The 17,782-nt window shown below is 43.9% G+C and overlaps 1 protein-coding gene across 3 annotated transcripts in view; it reads right to left on the minus strand.

Annotated features, from left to right (window-relative positions):
* Window positions 1-13,063, minus strand: part of FGFR2 (fibroblast growth factor receptor 2) — an 80,730-nt gene extending 67,667 nt beyond the window's left edge. For 2 of the 3 annotated variants that reach the window (XM_074158942.1, XM_074158943.1), the window contains exon 1: window positions 12,898-13,015. In XM_074158942.1, coding sequence (XP_074015043.1) covers window positions 12,898-13,015 — 118 coding nt within the window. Of the gene's footprint in view, window positions 1-12,897 lie in introns of all 3 variants that reach the window. The other variant, XM_074158944.1, reaches the window with a different exon arrangement.
* Window positions 13,064-17,782: the final 4,719 nt, after the last annotated feature.

A 17,782-nucleotide genomic window follows, 5' to 3' on the forward strand; every position in this document is an offset into this window, starting at 1 on the left:
AATCCTTTTATAAGGAGAATTACTAGTATACTGAAGAAAAACAACTTTCAAATAGATATTAGCATTTGGTAAATATTATCCTCCTCCATTTCTTTCTCTCTTGAGTATCAGGGAAGATACAGCACAGAGTGTTGTCATGAAATAATGAAGTCATGTTTGGAAATAGTGAGTTATTTCAGGTAAGCCTTTGTGTTGCCAAACTAGAATGTAGCAGCACTTAAGACTGTCACTTTTTATAATGTTTGCCTATAAACTTTTTCCAGTGTGGGTTTGAAATGGTGCCCAAAAGCAAACAGAGAACAGGTGGGATTCTGAGGCATGAGTCCGCCCAACAGCTTCGCTGCGAAAATCAACCAGTTTAAACTGTTAAAAAAAAATTCCCAGCACCACATAAACAACGTACGCTGCAAAGTTAACTCTCTCTCCAGGACACCTCATGAGGATTTTTACACTGCTCTGAAATTTAGGGACAAATGTTGAGCTCATGGGAACGCTGAACAATCATATCAATTGTTCCCCTGGGGCTGACATCAGGATTCTTTCCCTGCTTCCACGTTTTTTGAGCGTACCAGAGAAATAAAGCTGCAAAGTTTGCTCAGCCCTCACTCGTACCCATCCTCTGGTGTTTTCGCCTGCATCCCTCTTGAATTTTCCCTTAGTGCAAATAGCCGGATGGGAGAAGGGGGCAGTAGCCCTGTAGAGCCTGCAGCACCAAGCAAGGCTTGACGATCTGGTATCACATCCATGCTCCTCCAGCCCTCTCTGAACCTCTGCCTTGAAACTCCATCCCTCAGCCACCACCATCAGCCTGTACATCAGCCCTTTGCTGGGCAAGCTCTGCACGGCCACAGGAAGGCGGCACGAGATGCCTTTCTTAGCAGGTTCTCCTGCAAATCCTATAATTGTAGCATTAGTTCCTACTGCAAAGGTGCATTACCTGATGTGAATAACACCCGTCCATCACCTCTGAAAAAACAAACAAGCAACAAAGGCACGCATAAAATTCCTGGTGGTGCTCTTAAACACTGGGGGACGAGGGAGGGCACATTGCTTCTGCTATTGTCTGCTCTCAGCTACATCCTTATTTGTAATAGCGGTGCACACAATGTATTTTAACTTTATAGGTGGAGCTATTGAACAATACCGCCATGGAAAACCATGCTGCTGTTAAATAAACAGACGTGAACTTTTTCCTTGCCTGCTCATACAGTCTCGCAGCATGGTTTATGCCATCCAGCCATCAAATGGAGTAAATACCGTTTGTACAAAAGCCACGGCCACAACAGAGGGCTGGGGACATTCTGAACGCTCTATTTCAGATTATTATGAGATAAGCAATTATATTCCAAATCACGCTGCTGTTCAAGATTCGGTCACTGAAACGGGAGATTTACACTTCCTTAGATTTTAAATTATTATTATTTGTCTCCATTTATTAAAATGTTTAACAAAGAGCTGCTTATCTTAAGGCTCAAGGCATTTAGTTACTTAGTTACAGAGCCAAATAACTAACAATCAGCTAATAGCTAACCCCAGCAAAGATTCTCACACAACTCTCCATTACACAAAAGCCTCAGACCCCATCAAGCCACTTTCCCTTCAAAAGGCTTTAGTAAATAACTAAACACTCACCACAGTGTGCCCAGAAGGGTCAACAGACCTGACCCGTCAAGAATCCAGGAGGTTCATTGCAAAACTGAATGTCTCCACGGGGAACACCAGGCTGCCAACCACTACCACCGCTCCTGCTTCTCCTACCCCTTCTCCTGTTTGTCCTGCCATTGAGGAAGGTCCAGCAGGACCAGGCTGGATGAGCCACATGGAACGGGGCCGTCGAGCTATGCCTGAAGCAGAATAGCCACGGGCCCCATGGCTTTGGGAGCAGAACCCAAGGCTTTCTGCTTGCTCCAGGAAGGAGCCTCTGCAGGATCAGGATGCCTAGGGATCATCACTCAGGTCTGCAACCTTCCCTCCCACCTCTCAGCAACAAGCTGATGGGCTTCTCCCTCAATTGAAGTTGGCAGGCTATTATTAACAGTAGCTCCATGTTCTTTTCTGGTGATGGATGATAAATTCAGCCTACAAAAAGAGACAGCCACCAGTTTAAACAAGCAAAGAGTCATTCCTGGCCACAGTGACTCCCATTAGCCAACAGCAAACCAAAGCCACAGAGGCTGAGCACGTCTCCTTATACAAAGGGGGACAGAATAGCATTTGCAACTCATCCATCTGCTCCTCCAAAGTCTCTGGATTCCTGCTGACTTATTTGTACTGCGTTTCCGTCCACTAGCTGCCAGCTCTGCCCAGCTCTGCCTCCGCCAGGCATCATCAGGAAGTCTCTGTTCTGATAAAATACTTTCCTTTCCAAGTTACTACAGTTCCCTCTGTAATTTTAATATACAAAAAAAAAAAAAAAAATTAAAAAAACCCAAACAAAAAAATTTAAAAAAAACCAAACCTTTGTCACTGAACAACACTCCAAAGAGCAGGAATCATTTCTCCCCTCTCTCCAATGTATAAAAACATTAATTGTTCAAATTTGACAAAAAAAATCTAGACCTTGTAGAAAAGCTTCATCAAACACAAAGCATCAAAGAGATATCCCCGATAGATACAAACATAAATATGCAGCGGATTCTAAACATTCACTTGTTCCTTTAAAACAAGCTCCTGGGCTGCTCTATTTGAAAGCAGTGTCTTCCACAAAGTGCTAAGCAGCAGACTCTCTAAAATAAATTGAGATGTTTTTCCCTGGCATCTTCTTTAACCCTGTTATCCTTATTCTTTAAGGACCTACTCATCTGATGGCTGGACAAGAGACAAAAATAGACTAAAAAAAAATAAAAATCCAAGGAGCAGGAAGAATCCTTTTGCCCTGGAAGGGAAAACTTGCAAAACAAAGTGTTGCCACATAATACATGCCTGGTGCTCTAGCAAGCGTGTAGCTTCCAACCACACTGACCTGCTATAGCGTGGACCTCCAGCATCATGTCAACTCTTATTGAGCGTTACATAGACTAAGACCATAAAAAGAAGTGAATCTCCTCCAATTGAAGCACTCGCCAATGTCATCATGGGTAGGGGAAAATATTACACTGCACTCACTTGTTTTCCTAAGCTTTGAAGACTTAGAAAAATAAATAATTCTGGTGAGCAGCAAAGAGTTTCACCACTTGTGAAGAGAAAAGCTCTGCGTATGCACCTCAAAAGTTATTCCCACATAATCACATCTATCTGCCTTGTGTAACACTCTTTGGCAGAAGAGCAATTAACGGAACTGCAGCTCCTTGAGGTAACTACCCCCAGGCCGCATTTAGCCCTGGCTACAGACACACGGGCCACATCACACCCAGCAGGAGAGGGCAAACCTCATGAGGTCCCCTGCCTTTTTGGTGTGTTGGCTGACATGGGGCGAGGTGCATGAACTATTTCAGCATGGCTTTGACGGCTGCAAAGAAGTTGGGTTGATGTGTCTCATCCTGTGGTTAAAAGACGACAATTCCTTCTCAAAAGGAAAAAAAAAAAAAAGAAGTTGTACTTGTCTAGACTTCGTGCAGAGATTAAAAATTCCTACAACTTGTAGCCTGCTTGCTCCTACCTGTCTTTATAGTTGTGATCGTTGAGTTATGGCTACATGGCCACGCAACATGCATCAAAAATGCCAAGTATCACATGCTCATGGGCTTGGCTGTGTGCTTTATGCTTTTGGAAGCCAAGCCAGGGAAGACTCAGAGCATGCCAAGTTCAAAGTAAACAGCGGAGAGACCAGCGAGGCCACCTCCCGCTGCTGGGAACTGCCCTGCAATTTCTTCCTGTTTGTCCCCATTCTTCACGGTCTGCTCCTTGCAGGATGAAGACTTCTTTATACAACAGTCATCAGAGGATTTATCGCCAGGTACAGGACAGAGCAAGAAACAGCAAAGCATCAGTACGCCTTCTGCACAAAGACTTGGTAACCAGGGAGGGAGAAAACACCCCCAGCCTTGAGCAGCTACACCAAAATCCCCAAAATTATTGTGCTGCCTTTTATAATTTCATCAGTATGATGAGAAACTACAGGCCACCTTCAGGATTTGAACCTTTTGGTTCCAGGCACCAAATCTTGACCATTTCTGTTCAAGCCGTAAGCTCCATCAGCTGCCTATAAAGTAATAGAGTGATAGTCTCTGTGCTAAGTGTTCTGGGGAGTACAATACAAACCTAACACACATGTAACACAATCTCAAAAATAATTAACTACTCTTCAATCTCATTACAGAAAAGGCTTCTCATGTAATCTATTATACAATACAACGGGGAAATGTATCACCTTTTGCCAGAACCTCAAATGAAAAGCTGGAAAAAAAAAAAGTAAAATTAACCTTCTCTCTCTCAAAAGCAGAATCCAAGACTAGGATCATTTTCTCACTGTTTCTACTTTCAGCAACAGCAGAACATCAAATCTTCCTGACTGCACATAACCAAGTGGCAGAGCAATTTAATCAACTCCCATTGTCCAACTTCGCGTTAAGCTCTGCTTGGGAAAGGCCCCTTATAAGACATACAGCCTTGGGAAAAAGTGTGAGCATGTATATTTAGTCGCAAAGGATTTTTCTTGGTTTTAGTATTTCCTTGCATCTATTCCAACCTGTAGCTTTTTTCAGGTTCTTTATTTGCATTTCAAGAGCAACATGAAAACATAGCAGAATATAGCATAAATCAAAACATAAAAACACAAACTTTTTCTTCCAGGTTTGCCAAAGGCCATACTCAGAACTATAACTACTTAACAAGCAAAAGAAAGAAATTAAAACTGCGAGGTTAAAAATTGCACAATTTCATGTTCAAATGTTAGTTCTGGATGCAGAGAACATCCATTCAGATTCCCTATAAGCAAGTCAGCAGTTGTTTCTTTTGTACGCGGTCCCATTTTTACTTGACTATACAAATCCTCTTAATTTTAGCAGCTCGTCTGGAAGTCTCATCTTGCCTGTTCCCTTGAAATTCATCTTCTCTCACTTCCTAAAGTGGGATTTGAAAAAAAGTCACTGGAAACAATATCCCCCAAAACATCCCCCCCAGCCTTTTGAAAGTCCTATCCACAACCAGTGGATATTCTCCAAATACTTCAAAGCTTCAAGACATACCAGACCAACCAAGAGCAACATCTAGTCAAAAGGCATCAGAGCTAATTTAACTCCAGCTCCACACCAAGAAGCATCACCAGTGGTACCTGGGGACAAGGAAGGAGCAGCAGAACAAGCCCTGAAGTTAAAAGCTAGGCTGGCTACCTGCACTTCCAGGTGGCCCACAACCATTTACATGGCAAGGGTTATTTTTAACTTGCTGACACCTCCGTCACTCCCCACTGCAGCAGTGGCTGTGGGCACTTTGCCACACTAATGGAAGATGGTTCAAATGCTTCTGAATTGTTCGGAGAAGGGCTATTACCGAGCAGTGGTGCGCTGCAGATTTATTACAGAGCCTCCATGTTAATCCTGCACAGCTGAAATACCTGTGAGCAAACAGTATCAGATAAATCTGTGTATTTCAACACTGTAATATCTAAACAGGATTATTTTTCATGATTAAACTATGTTTAATAGAGCCAAGCTCAAGAAACCGCTCAAAATTTAAACTGGGGTTGCAAAATGATTTTTAAGAACTGTTGGGCGGCTTTCAGAACCATAAATCATATTGCTTTCCTTGAAACAAATTAAACATTGCAACACGGAGACACTGAGCAGGGCACTTCACGAACTGGCAAAGCGAGTCCCACGAAAGCAGGCTCTGCTCTGCTGCCCAGCTCACCTGTGCCCTGCACACCCGCAGCCCAAGGCTGAAGAAAGAGGACCATGAACCTTATGTAGCTTTTCTACACCACAACGTTTTATTACGTGCAAAACTAAGTTGCAGCACGGTTGCTCTGGTCAAGCCCTGTTCCATCCAACCGCAATTTAACCTCCTACAGACCCATCCCGGTCAGGCATGCCCAGCCCCAGCACCCAACTCCCAACCCTACTGAGAAACAGCCACCAGCCCCCTGGGAGAAAGCCCGAGGTGGGAACTACCACATCACAAAACTCCTTCCAAAACAGAAACTCATGAAAAGGTAAGAGAAAAAAAAAAAAAAAAGTAAAATACAAACAAAATATGATTTTCTCCTCTCCAACCAGCTTTTCATCCTCCTTTTTCTCCCTTCCAGTCCCCAGCACATCGCCCTTCCCAGTACACCCTCACAAACACGAGCCCGTTTCCTTGGTACAAAGGAATTTTCCCCTCCTCTCAGTTCCTGTGCCTTTGCTACCGTAAGGCAAAGTGTTGCGAGGCTGCTCGACATCGGTTAATGTCCCAAACCGATGAGCCAGTTCTTTTGCGGGGGAGGAAAAGCAATAATTACACACAACTTGCAACGGCATGTGAGGAGGGGAATGAAAGTAGGTCAGATCTCACAACTCCTCGGCTTCGCTGAGGTTCACCAAATGCTTTCACTTACAGTCATTTTAAAAATACAATTAAAATAATAATGGCATGGCAAGTGAAGGAAGCGGCACGGTAGAGTTCAGCTAGTGCTTGGTTTGCCTTTATGTCCCTCTTTTTGATACGGATAATGTCATTTGTGTGGTGACAGGCAGCAAAAGGACCTGAACCAGCAGAAAGTGAAACCCACGAGACACATCTCTGTACCAGGTGCTGACTACTCTGATTCTCAGAACTAGGTCCAGGAAAATCAAACCCCTAAAAAAAAGGGTTCTTTTTCAAAAACAAACAAACATACAAAAAACCACAGCAGTGACAATTAAGAGATGGGAAAGGATAACCTGGAGATGTACATAATTAGTATATGAATTGTAAGCAGTTTTTAAAAGGTTTTTTTTTTTTAAAAATCCACCAAAATATGTACCCAGAACATCTCATTTTGCAGCTGTCCCCGTTGAGAGGCGCAGTCCCCGAGCAGTAAATGCCGACGCAGTTTTTTGCTGACGTCTCAACTCCAACTGAAACCCAAAGGGCCAAACTTCCAGAACAGCCCGGCGCTCCCAGCGCACGTTTCGTAATTATAACAGGAGCTGTTGGCTGCCGCACTCTTGCAAATCTGGTCTTTATTTAAGATTTGCCTGTACACAAAGTTGCTCCAACTTCTCTTTCAATCAGTTTAAAAGGCAGTTTAGTCCCGGGTACTACAAGATGGCATCTCTGATTTTGGGGGCATGCTGTGCCAAATCCCTCTCAAAAAAAACGCTACAGGAACAACACAGCGTGAACTTAAATTCAACGATCTGAATTTCAAATCAGTTCCCAAATTGCTGTAAGGATAACTTTACCCCAGCAGGCTCCATGCCAGATCAAGTTTCCCCAACATTGGACCCTTTTAGGATTCAACTAGACAGGGTGCTGGGCCATCTTGTCTAGACCGTGCTTTTGCCAAGAAAGGTTGGACCAGATGATCCTTGAGGTCCTTCCAACCTGGTACTCTAGGATTCTGTGAGGTATTGTCCACTTTCCCACAGCCACCACTAACATAAACTGGTGCATCCCCATCGTCTCCACAGAAGAAGCTCCCATCTGCAATGGAGGAGCCCAGCCTGCGACCAGGTCCCAAACCCTTGGTGTCACACTGCTTCAAAACTTCCTTCATCATTTCAGATGTGTTTTGGGTTCCTGATGTCTTTTCAGCACAAATTTTGCACTTGTTTAACTACACTGAAATAAATTTTCTCTTCTAGTTAAACCAGGTGCACTATTACAAATAGACAGGACTTAACTTGCCCAAGTGGGTGATGGTTCTTTAAAAACACGGATTTATATCGCTAAGGAGTGCTGCTTTGAAGAAAGTCTGCCCTTTCGCTCTAAACCTTCAACCTTGAGGACTCACAAATGTTTAACATGCAAAAATCTGACCCTTCTAGTACTAAAATGTTCTCTATTAATGATAGAAAAAGGGACAGTGAAGTATTTTTCTCACACTCCCATCTGTTCCTAAACTAAATATTTATTCTAAGAAAATACTAATCTTTGAATGTATTTGTATAAAGGCAAGTTATCAATTCTAATGAAGCTGGGAAGCTGGATATAGAAATATGCTCATTAAGAGCTATGCTATGGTTATTATTAAAACACCACAATAGTCCATCGTCTCATGCGTACACAACCTTGCATAACTGGAGTCGTCAGCATTTTCATTGTAAATTCTGCTTCCAAAGGTTTGTAACTTGCCTGTAAAAAAGAAAACATTACTATAGCCTGAAATTTGTTGCAAGTTCTCTGCCAAGGAGGAGCTATTTTAAGATTAGAAAACTATGTATCCATTGGAGTTGGTGGCTGGTTTGGCGTTTTATCTATACAAGTGGTTTTTTTTAAAAAAAAAAGATTAAAAAAAATGAAAAACCCTAAAACTCAGCATCTTTGAAAATCTTCTGGCTCAAAAAAAAAAAAAAAATCACTAAAGGAATCAAATTCCTAAAAGTTAACTCTTTTTTTTTTTCTTCAAAAAGCTACAATTGTAAAATATGGCAGATAAGCCTGAAATGTGCAATTATTTGTGCTACTTTGCAAAATAGTTGCCACGCTGACACATTACCAACTCCCAGTGTCTCATCAACACCGACTGTAAATAACAACCCTACCCATGCCCAATTAGTCTGCAGCTCAAGACCATGCCTCTGCTAAAGGACTGCGGATTTTAAACGCAGAATGGACACATTAAGACTGATTTAATCTGGCTGCTTGTACAGTTCCCCAGAATCTCAGCTAGCAATTCCTGTACCGGGCCAAATAACTTACTGAACCGGATCCCTGAAAGGGCATCCAGCCCTCACCCGAAGCTGTGGGGATGTCACATTCCTCCATAATGGGCTGTGATAATTGCCCTTCCTTCAAAAAAAAAAAAAAAAAAAAAAAAAAAAAAAAAATCACCACCTTTCTGATTTAACTCATCAGTTTGAATTGTTAATCATAATTTGCAGATATCAAAGCCACTGTTCTTGTTAAAAAAATTAAAAATAAAAAGGTAACAATGGAACCCTGGGTGAACTTTTTGCTTTATTTTTCCTACCAAATTGGAAGCAGCATCCTGGTGCTTCTCCTCTGCCCCTGTCCCAGGAAGATGACCACCGTGCAGGGTCCCACCAGCCCTGCAACCTTGCATCAGGGTGGCACCGGCAGGGAAAAGACCCATGGGGTCACCCCAGGGTGGGCCAGGAGTCATACCACCACCACAGCATCCCCCCTCCACATGCAGCCCTCCCCAGGGAGCGTGGGAAGAACCTCACAAGACCCCACATCCCAATCCAGGCAGGTCACGGTGGCTAATGAAGGAACTCCAAGTGGACTGTGCTAACCACTGTGACCACAGGTGATGTTAACCTTTAAGCACTGCCAACATTTTTCACAAAAAGGGAGGTATTGCTCTGGGTACGGCACTGAATGTGTTTATATTTCTGTGTTGTTTGGAGCCAAATAGCTGTGACTCTGCTAAAACCCAAATGACAAGCCGTTGCTCAGGTCAGAGCCCACCATAAGCACCCATCACCCATGGAAAAAGGTCTCTCCCCTTCACTGCTGCTCCTAGGAACCTACCAAATGCACATTTAAGCCCATTTTGAACTACTGTGTTTTTCACAGGACACAGAATTAGGCTGTCCCTTGTGGAAAGCTTCAATTAGTCCTTTGAAATTTGACCTAAATTAAGAGAACTGAAACACATTGTCACTGCGCCAGGCGAGGGCTCTGAGTGGGTGCTCCAAGGACAGTGTCAAGGCATCGCATGTGGGGTGGACACTAAATTAGCCACCCAGCAGAACGATAACATACAGCCTGGGCAAGGGAAGGTCAAGGGGGAGCTTGCTATTTATCAAATATATGTCTAAACTAATTATTCAGTTCACAAAGTAGCCCTTCAACCTATGTGTGCGGTCAGAGCCCTTTTGAAATGTTGGCTATCATCAAAGGCCTTCGTAGCCTGCGTACACAGAAAGAGAATGGCTCCTTTGTACACGCTGGGGTAGAATTATTCCTAAATACTTAAAAGCAGAAAGTCTTTATACTCCCTAGGATATAAAACATACACGTAAACGCTTGATGCAAGCTCTAATTCGATAGTTGACAGTCCCCAAACGAACTCCTCCAGGTCCTGTTTCTGCTCACACAGCTTGAGGACGAAAGCACCACGACCAGTAACCACCACACTCGGGATCCAGCCCTCAGTGAACACTCGCGATATCAATAAGGACTTTAAAATAGTTCAAGATCCCATTGTCAGCATCAATACTTCCATATGTACCTGAGCAATATCTGATGGTCACAGGAGAGATCCAGAGCTCAACCAGTCCAGCATTTTATAGAACCACCCAAGCAAAACATGCTACCAAAGAGATCAGATCAACTGCAGGTAACCCAAAGCAAAGAACCTTGATGCACCACAAGGTCATGCAATGACCCATCTAGTTGATTTCCCTATTAAATAAAAACTGCTTGTACTAAACTACATACTTAACCAGGTACTCTTAAGAAAACGATTGCAAATGTCCCCAAAGTTCTGTTTAGCCAAGAGACAAGAGGATATTCTCCATTACAATCAAAGGAACGAAGAGCCACATCCAATTCCTGTTAACGTTGCATACAGCTTTTTGAATATTCTGAGTCACTAAGATAAGTAGTAACAATAAAGGCACCATACATCAAAAAAAGGACAAAATTTAGGGCATATCCATGAAGGAAGACTAAGGAACAGATCAACACGTGTCACCAAAGGTCGTGGCCCTGTCGACCTTCTCAGCTGGGATGAAATGTCATAGCTCTAATGACTGCACAGTCAGCAGCCCTGCTGAAAATGTACATTATTAGAGCACCTGACTCCCCAGATTAGCTGTGGCCAAAATGTTTGGCATCTACTAAATCAAAAAAAGAAGTCTGCTTTGTCTTTGAAGAGATTTTTTGAAGGGTTTTTTGTTTTGTTTTCGGCTTGGAGAGCTTGTGGGTGGCAGTGATGGAACCCAGAGAAGGTGATTGTGTAAAAACTTGAGGTTTTCTTTTTTAAAGGGGTTTAACAAAGTACATAAAGGAGGTTTTATTTCCCAAATCTCAGATATAAATCCCACACAATTCTGCAGCATAAAAGCTCTTATTATACCATTAACTTAGAAGCGTGGTGGGTTTTTTTTCTCGTTTCTGGTAATCATTCGGGTTCTCACATCTAAAATTGTTTCATGTCAGTAACATTCCTGCCCAGGGAAGAAGTTTTAAAACCGTTTTAACAATTTACTCTTTGATAAAACCCAGATTCTACCCCCTGGATATTCGCTGTGGAAGAAACATATTTTTATACTGTGCTTTTTAAAATAATAGAAGCTATTCTTTCCCTGAAAATGTGAAAAATTATCAGGTATCATTCAAAAAAATATTACTCTTCTCCTTGTAAAATACTCCACCAATCATGCAATCACATTCTTTCCAATTTAACCCTAAAACTAGGGGACCTCACTACAAACAGCTAATCTGAAACCAGAATTATTCATGATTTTGTCATTCCTCTGAAAAGCCAAAAAAGGCACCAGATGTGCAATTAACAAATCATACAGCAAGTGGTGATGAGAGTTGGGCTTTCGTTTTTAATTCTCAAGTTACCTTCAAAAGAAAAAACAACAACAAAAAAAATCTTTGCTATCAACAACGTCTATGGCTGACAGATGACAATATTGCTGTACTTTGTTAATTTTTTTTCAAGAACGCTTGCTGGGGAGGAGGGCTCATCGTCTCTAAATAGTTCATCCCCTGCCATCAATAAAAATGTACTTGGAACGGATTCTAAAAATGTGTTAGTTGGTGACGTCTATTTTTAGAGGCAGTGGATAGAAACAAATAAGTTTTGCATGAAAATGTATTAAATAAAAACAAAGCCGTATCCGTGGACATCAGTAGTAGAATGTGTAAAGGCCAAATTCTCTCCAGCGAGCTTGCCGGATGAGAAATGCTCTATTGGTTTGACAGTTGAGTTATTAGAAATTTAGTCGCTCCTCCAAAGGACAGATAAAACCTTATGAAGGACGCCCCGCTTTCACCCTAAGGTGCTCAGAGAGCAGGAAAGATCCTACACAATACAGTGAAATCATTCTTAAATACAATCAGCTCACAACAATAAAAACCAAGCAGCTCTTCCTTAGCTGCTTAGAGAAGAAAACCACTTCGCAAAGCCTGAGGAACGGATGTACCTGGAAGAACATACCAACAGGTGCAGGCTCAAAATAGGAGATTTTTGTCAAAACACCTCTTCCAGTGCGAGGGGCTCAATTAACCTCTGCTTTCACAGCAGTAAACTGCAATCCCTGCTATTCAGATCTCAACATCTACACTTCCAGAACTCGCAATCCAGACACTGTACCGATTGTTCTTGGATATTAACAGCAAAAGGGAAATTTATCCCAAGTACAAACACCAATAAAGCTGCAACACTCTTTTTCTGCAGACAGCCTGGCAAAATTAAACATTCAGGCCACATGAAAACTATTGGATTTCTTTTTCCCTGAACTTCTCAGGTTAAGGCAATCAGAGACACGCAGCCAAACAGCCGTGTCCTTCCTCGAGACAGCAACACGTAACACGTATGTAAGTGCACCGGACTGGTTTCCTTAAAGACCCATTCCTGAAAACTTTCAGCCGCACTCTTTGATTATACAACGTGATGACAGTCCCAAGTGAAATCACTGACACCACTTGCTTGCATAAGATTAAATAAACGCATGCTCGCGTGAACATGGCCCGTGTGCGAGCAGGAAAAGTCAAAAAACATAACTCTTGAGGGCTAATCTGTTACTTGCCTTAGATTTACCAAAGCACATAAAGATGTTGACTTCTATTTCAGATGTTCAGGCATTTAAAATTAACTCGTTTTGCGGATTTAAGGATTCTAGAGTGATTTACCTTCAGGTTCCAGCGTAGCGTCTTCAACAACTAAATTAAACGAAGGTCGAGCCAGGCAAAGTCCAGCCATGGTGACCACCACCAGGCCGATAAGGCAACCCGAATCCCAGCTGACCATCTTTTTAGAGTAAATTCCTGGTCCATTTCCATATCTCCATGTGGACTTTAATCCCATCTGAACACCTCTAGAGAAGCATGGAGAGAAAGCGGTGCCTTCGGCCAGGGTAATACCTCCTCCCTTGGAACGACGGCTGCTGCTGTGGGGAGGAGAGAGATTGAACACTGTCAGCGAAAACATCTTAAAACACGGACCAAAAAAAAAAACTTCAGAAAGCCCCGAACGAAGCTGAGGTGAGAGGGGGAGGAGGAGGAGGATGGGAAAAATAGTTTTCCAGCTTCAAGAATATGTGAAAAGTGAGTGACTTTTCATTTTCTGTTAGCGGTTTCCATCATCACCTGAGGCGTAACCAAGTCCTCCTTGTTTTCACAAAATCACTTCTCAGCACATATTTAAAGAGCTGTTTTACTGACAGAAAAATATACAGTTTTTTAAAAAAATAAAACAAGAGGTGCACACATGTGCAGGCACATAACCTGTAATGTTACAAAATTACCACAATTATACAAATTATATTCTTGTTATTGTTTGAAGGTTTATGTAAGGTTGCCTTTTTTTCTTTCCTTCACCTAGGCAGTTCTGCAGCCAGCTGAATTTGCAAGAATTTTCCGCGAGAAAAAAAAAAAACACAGCTGAAAAATACTCTTTAGACCTGGATAACCTGTAAAACCTTTATTTCACCTCAGGACTTGCAGCTCCCCTGTGGATGTACCTTCTTCTGACTCAGTTCAGTGTCCTTTTAAAGCCTGAGGGTCCTGTACAGGTGAACGGCTCCAGTCTTTGCAGGGATACTGGTTAGCTACACTGCGTTACAGGCAATTAAAACCTGTATAAAGTCCAGTACAGATTGTAATTTCACAGGAGACCTCCCCAGCATCATTTTCCATTCATATGTGCTAAACTACATGCACGCACATTTCTCTCTCTTTCAACAATGCTTGTTGATAGACTTTTATCCCCCATCTGAAAAGTATATATTTTACTCATAGTAAAACTAATTTATTAAATGGATGGAGTTAACTGGTAATCCAGGCATGGGTTGATGGAAGAGAGAAGCAGTACAAAGTAACTGGCACTCCCTTCAGGGGACCCTGTTGCCACCACGCTAAGATGCCAGGTGAGGGTCAGAAAAGCATCCTCACAGAGCGATTTAACAGCTCAACCAGAAAATTAGACCTGATTTTCCGCTTCAAAATAAAAGATGGTAAACCTCAGTAAATAGAATAACTAACTGCAGCAGTTGCTCTAATCTGGCCAATGATTCACCTTCGATGTGATGAAACCCAACTAAAGCTTAGAGAGCACTCATCTTGATGGGAAAAATAACACAGAAACCTCTTTTATCCTCCTGCCCTCACTCTTTAAAAGCAAACAAACAAACAAACAAACAAACAAGAAAAAAGGGAGGGGAAAGTGTAGCCATAAAGGCAAACTTCTCAAAAGTCCCTGTCATTTGGATGTGGTACCTCAGCATACAGTACACAGAAACACACACAAATATTCTCCCTTTATAAAGCCAACCATTGAAAAGCTTACTCAGATTTTATTAGCCCTTCGCTACCTGCACGTACAAACCAAGCTCACAGTGCTAGGGACAGAAATGCTGGTGAGGCATCTTTTGTCTTAGGTACTACATACAGTGACTTCTGAAGTCCGTAGAAACAGATTTTAGATGACATAAGGAAGGCACTGGGGGAAAATAAATAATTCACAGTATTTCAGGTGAAGCTTTGCTCACCTCAGCTGCTATCGGCTCAAAGCTCTGTCCTTCCTTTAGAGACATAAGCACAGCCTGAGCATCCCAGACCACAAGCGAGAAACCACCATTAAATCTCCAGTGAAAACACCACCAGACCACTGCAAAAACATTTGCGAAGAGCTTTCCGAGCACTTCTCTAAACAACCAGGTGGAGACCTGAAGAGAGCTCTGTCTCCGGGACCGGTTTACATTGGGTGAAGGACCGGAGCTCCTGGACTCCACCAGCCAGGTCAGCCGCCTGACTCGCTCTCCGACAGCCACAGCTCCGTAGCTCAGTTTATCCAGCTGTAAAAGCGGGTAGAAACGCAAACTAACAGACTGGATGTAATGCTAATTTAATTGCCATAAATCATCCTGTAAAACCCGATTTCAGTTTATCACAATTTTGCAAGTTTGCAAAGTTTAACCATAATTTTGCAAAAAAAAAAAAAAAAAAAAGAAAACATACCAGAATGCCAGCATATATTCCACATTCTTTTTTAGTATCATTAATTCCACTTATATTTCAGCTGTTTCAGATTTTCAGGCTATATTAAATGCCACTGACGGCACGTTTGTGGTTCCTACCCTCATCCTCTAAGTCCTGAAACGCAGCACAAGGCTACCTGTCCACGCATCTTCTCACCTGAAGATTTTTGCCAGCTTCTGCACCTGAACATCTGCCAGCAGAAAGAACGGATTCTTCATCCACAGGGCAGCAGAAAAATTCAAAACCGTGGCTTGCAAAGGTGCAGCAAAGCAAAAATCAGAGCTCCGGACCCATTCATGGAGCCAAATCACCTTTTACCATCACAACAGCGACTGGGCTTCGAGGATTGCCCTTTCCCAAACGAAGCACAGTCCAATGAAGATGAAACAAAACCAAATTCTTTTCATAGTTTAATCGCCACAGTTGCTGGGGGACGAGTCTCTGGAAAGACCTCCTGCGCTGGATAATTATGTACCTCTATCTCAATGTTTGGAACACAGCCCCAGCATGCTTTTTGGCCTCCACAATTCTGGCTTCCTGACTACAATACCATAATCCCTCCTGGAGTCTCAGACTCAGTGAAAGCCACACGTAGTGTTTATTTTTCCCCTTGAAAGGGAACTCTGTCTCTCTTCTCAGCCTACACTTTGGGGAGGAGTTGTCAGCCTCCAATGATTGATGGCTCTCCTTGCCACTCGCTCATCAAGTCAATTTTCACCTCGTCACATACCTGCCCAAATTTCTTTGCCAAACTGACAAGCATGGGAAAGCAGACTGGTTTGGGAGCCCAACCAAATTCCTCCAAGCTGTACTTCAGTTTAAACACACTCACACACACAAACAAGTAGTACTTGTTCAGCAGTGGCATTAATTAAATTCAATGCTCAGTGTTCTTTTTAATCTACTTCCATTGTTGTTTATAAGATGTTTATCACTCCCCAGGGAGAGTACAATTTGTAGAGTATGTTAACCAAATCAATACATTGCTCGTTGTACGGCTCTTCAGCATCTTTCTCCATTAGGCAGGGAATAGCAAAATCTGAATGAAATATGGATCTTCCCTCCGCAAGGAAATCTCAAGCGTCCTAAAAGCCCGGTAGCTTCATCAGAAAAATCCAGGTATGTGCAGCTTTAAAATTAACAGCTTCATATACACATACACAAATATATATGCCTATATATATATACACACACACACATACATATCTAACAAGACTCTTCATCATAGTTCAATCTCCAAGCAAATCTGAGCATCACAGCTATTAAACATTAATTCTGGAGGACTAATGGGAACCGGCTGGCAACTTCAGTACTTTTGCATTGTTTGAACTTCTTTCATTTGCTTTCCAGGACTATCCTGTTTTTCTCAAGTCTTTTGCACTAAGAGATCGGGGGGAGGGGGGGGTAAAAAAAAAAAAAAAAAAATCTGCATTTTAATTGACATTCCACAGGGAGAGAGAAGTCCAGAGGCTGCTGATTGCTGTCTATTCAGCCCAAACAGGCTTTTCAGATGAAAATGAGTAAAGGCTAGTGGAAGATTTACAGGGATTTGGTACAAAGGAGACAATGAAGTTTTAAATGTTGATAGCGTTTCACACCAAACGCGTAATGGGTCCCTGTTTGAAGGGGCCGTTTTGCATTTAAATAAATATATATATATATATTTCACTGAGGATTTTTCTTTTTCCCCCTGATCTCAGGCGGGGGCAGCTCCGCTCCCCCGGCACCGCGGCGGGCAGGGACCTCCCGCTCCCCGGGCGGCCCCGTCGAGGCGGTGCCGGAGTCCGGACCGGGGGGATGTCGCTCCCCGGAGGCTGAGCCTCCCTTCCTCATCCCCCGCTGTCACCGCCGGACACCGTCCCCAGGGATATCCCTGCATCCCGCGGCCGGCACGGACCCAGCGGGGAACCGTGTTGCTCAGGCTTCCCCCCCCCGCTTCCCTCACCGCGGAGCAAGTGACAGAAACACCGGGGGGAACCGGCAGCGGGGGAACGGAGCCCCGCACCGCATCTCGCCCCAGAGGGCGCCGGAATCCCGCACCCCGTACTGGGGGAGAGAAAGAGCCCTGCATCCCGCCTCGGAGGGGGTGCCCGAGCTCCGAACCGCATCCCGCACCGGGGTGGGGGGGGTGCCCGAGCCCCGAACCGCATCCCGCACCGGGGTGGGGGGGGGGGTGCCCGAGCCCCGAACCGCATCCCGCACCGGGGTGGGGGGGGGGGGGACCGAGCCCCGAACCGCATCCCGCACCGGGGTGGGGGGGGGGGGGACCGAGCCCCGAACCGGGCACAGCTCGCCGCAGAAGGTGTCCCAGCCCCGCACCGGGATCCACCCCAGCCCCGCACCGGGCACGGCTCTCCCCGGGGGGTGACCCAGCCCCGCACCAGGAGGGACCCTATCCCCGTCCCGGCGCATCCCGCCCCGCCGCCGGCGTGCCCCAGGTGCGAGGCCCCATCGCCGGCAGCCGGAGCGAAGCCCCAGCCACCAACACACCCCCCCGCCACCTTCCAACCGCCCCGCTTTTTGTTTTTTAGGGGGCTGC

Source organism: Numenius arquata, chromosome 15, assembly GCF_964106895.1.
Source record: "Numenius arquata chromosome 15, bNumArq3.hap1.1, whole genome shotgun sequence".
Taxonomy (NCBI): domain Eukaryota; kingdom Metazoa; phylum Chordata; class Aves; order Charadriiformes; family Scolopacidae; genus Numenius; species Numenius arquata.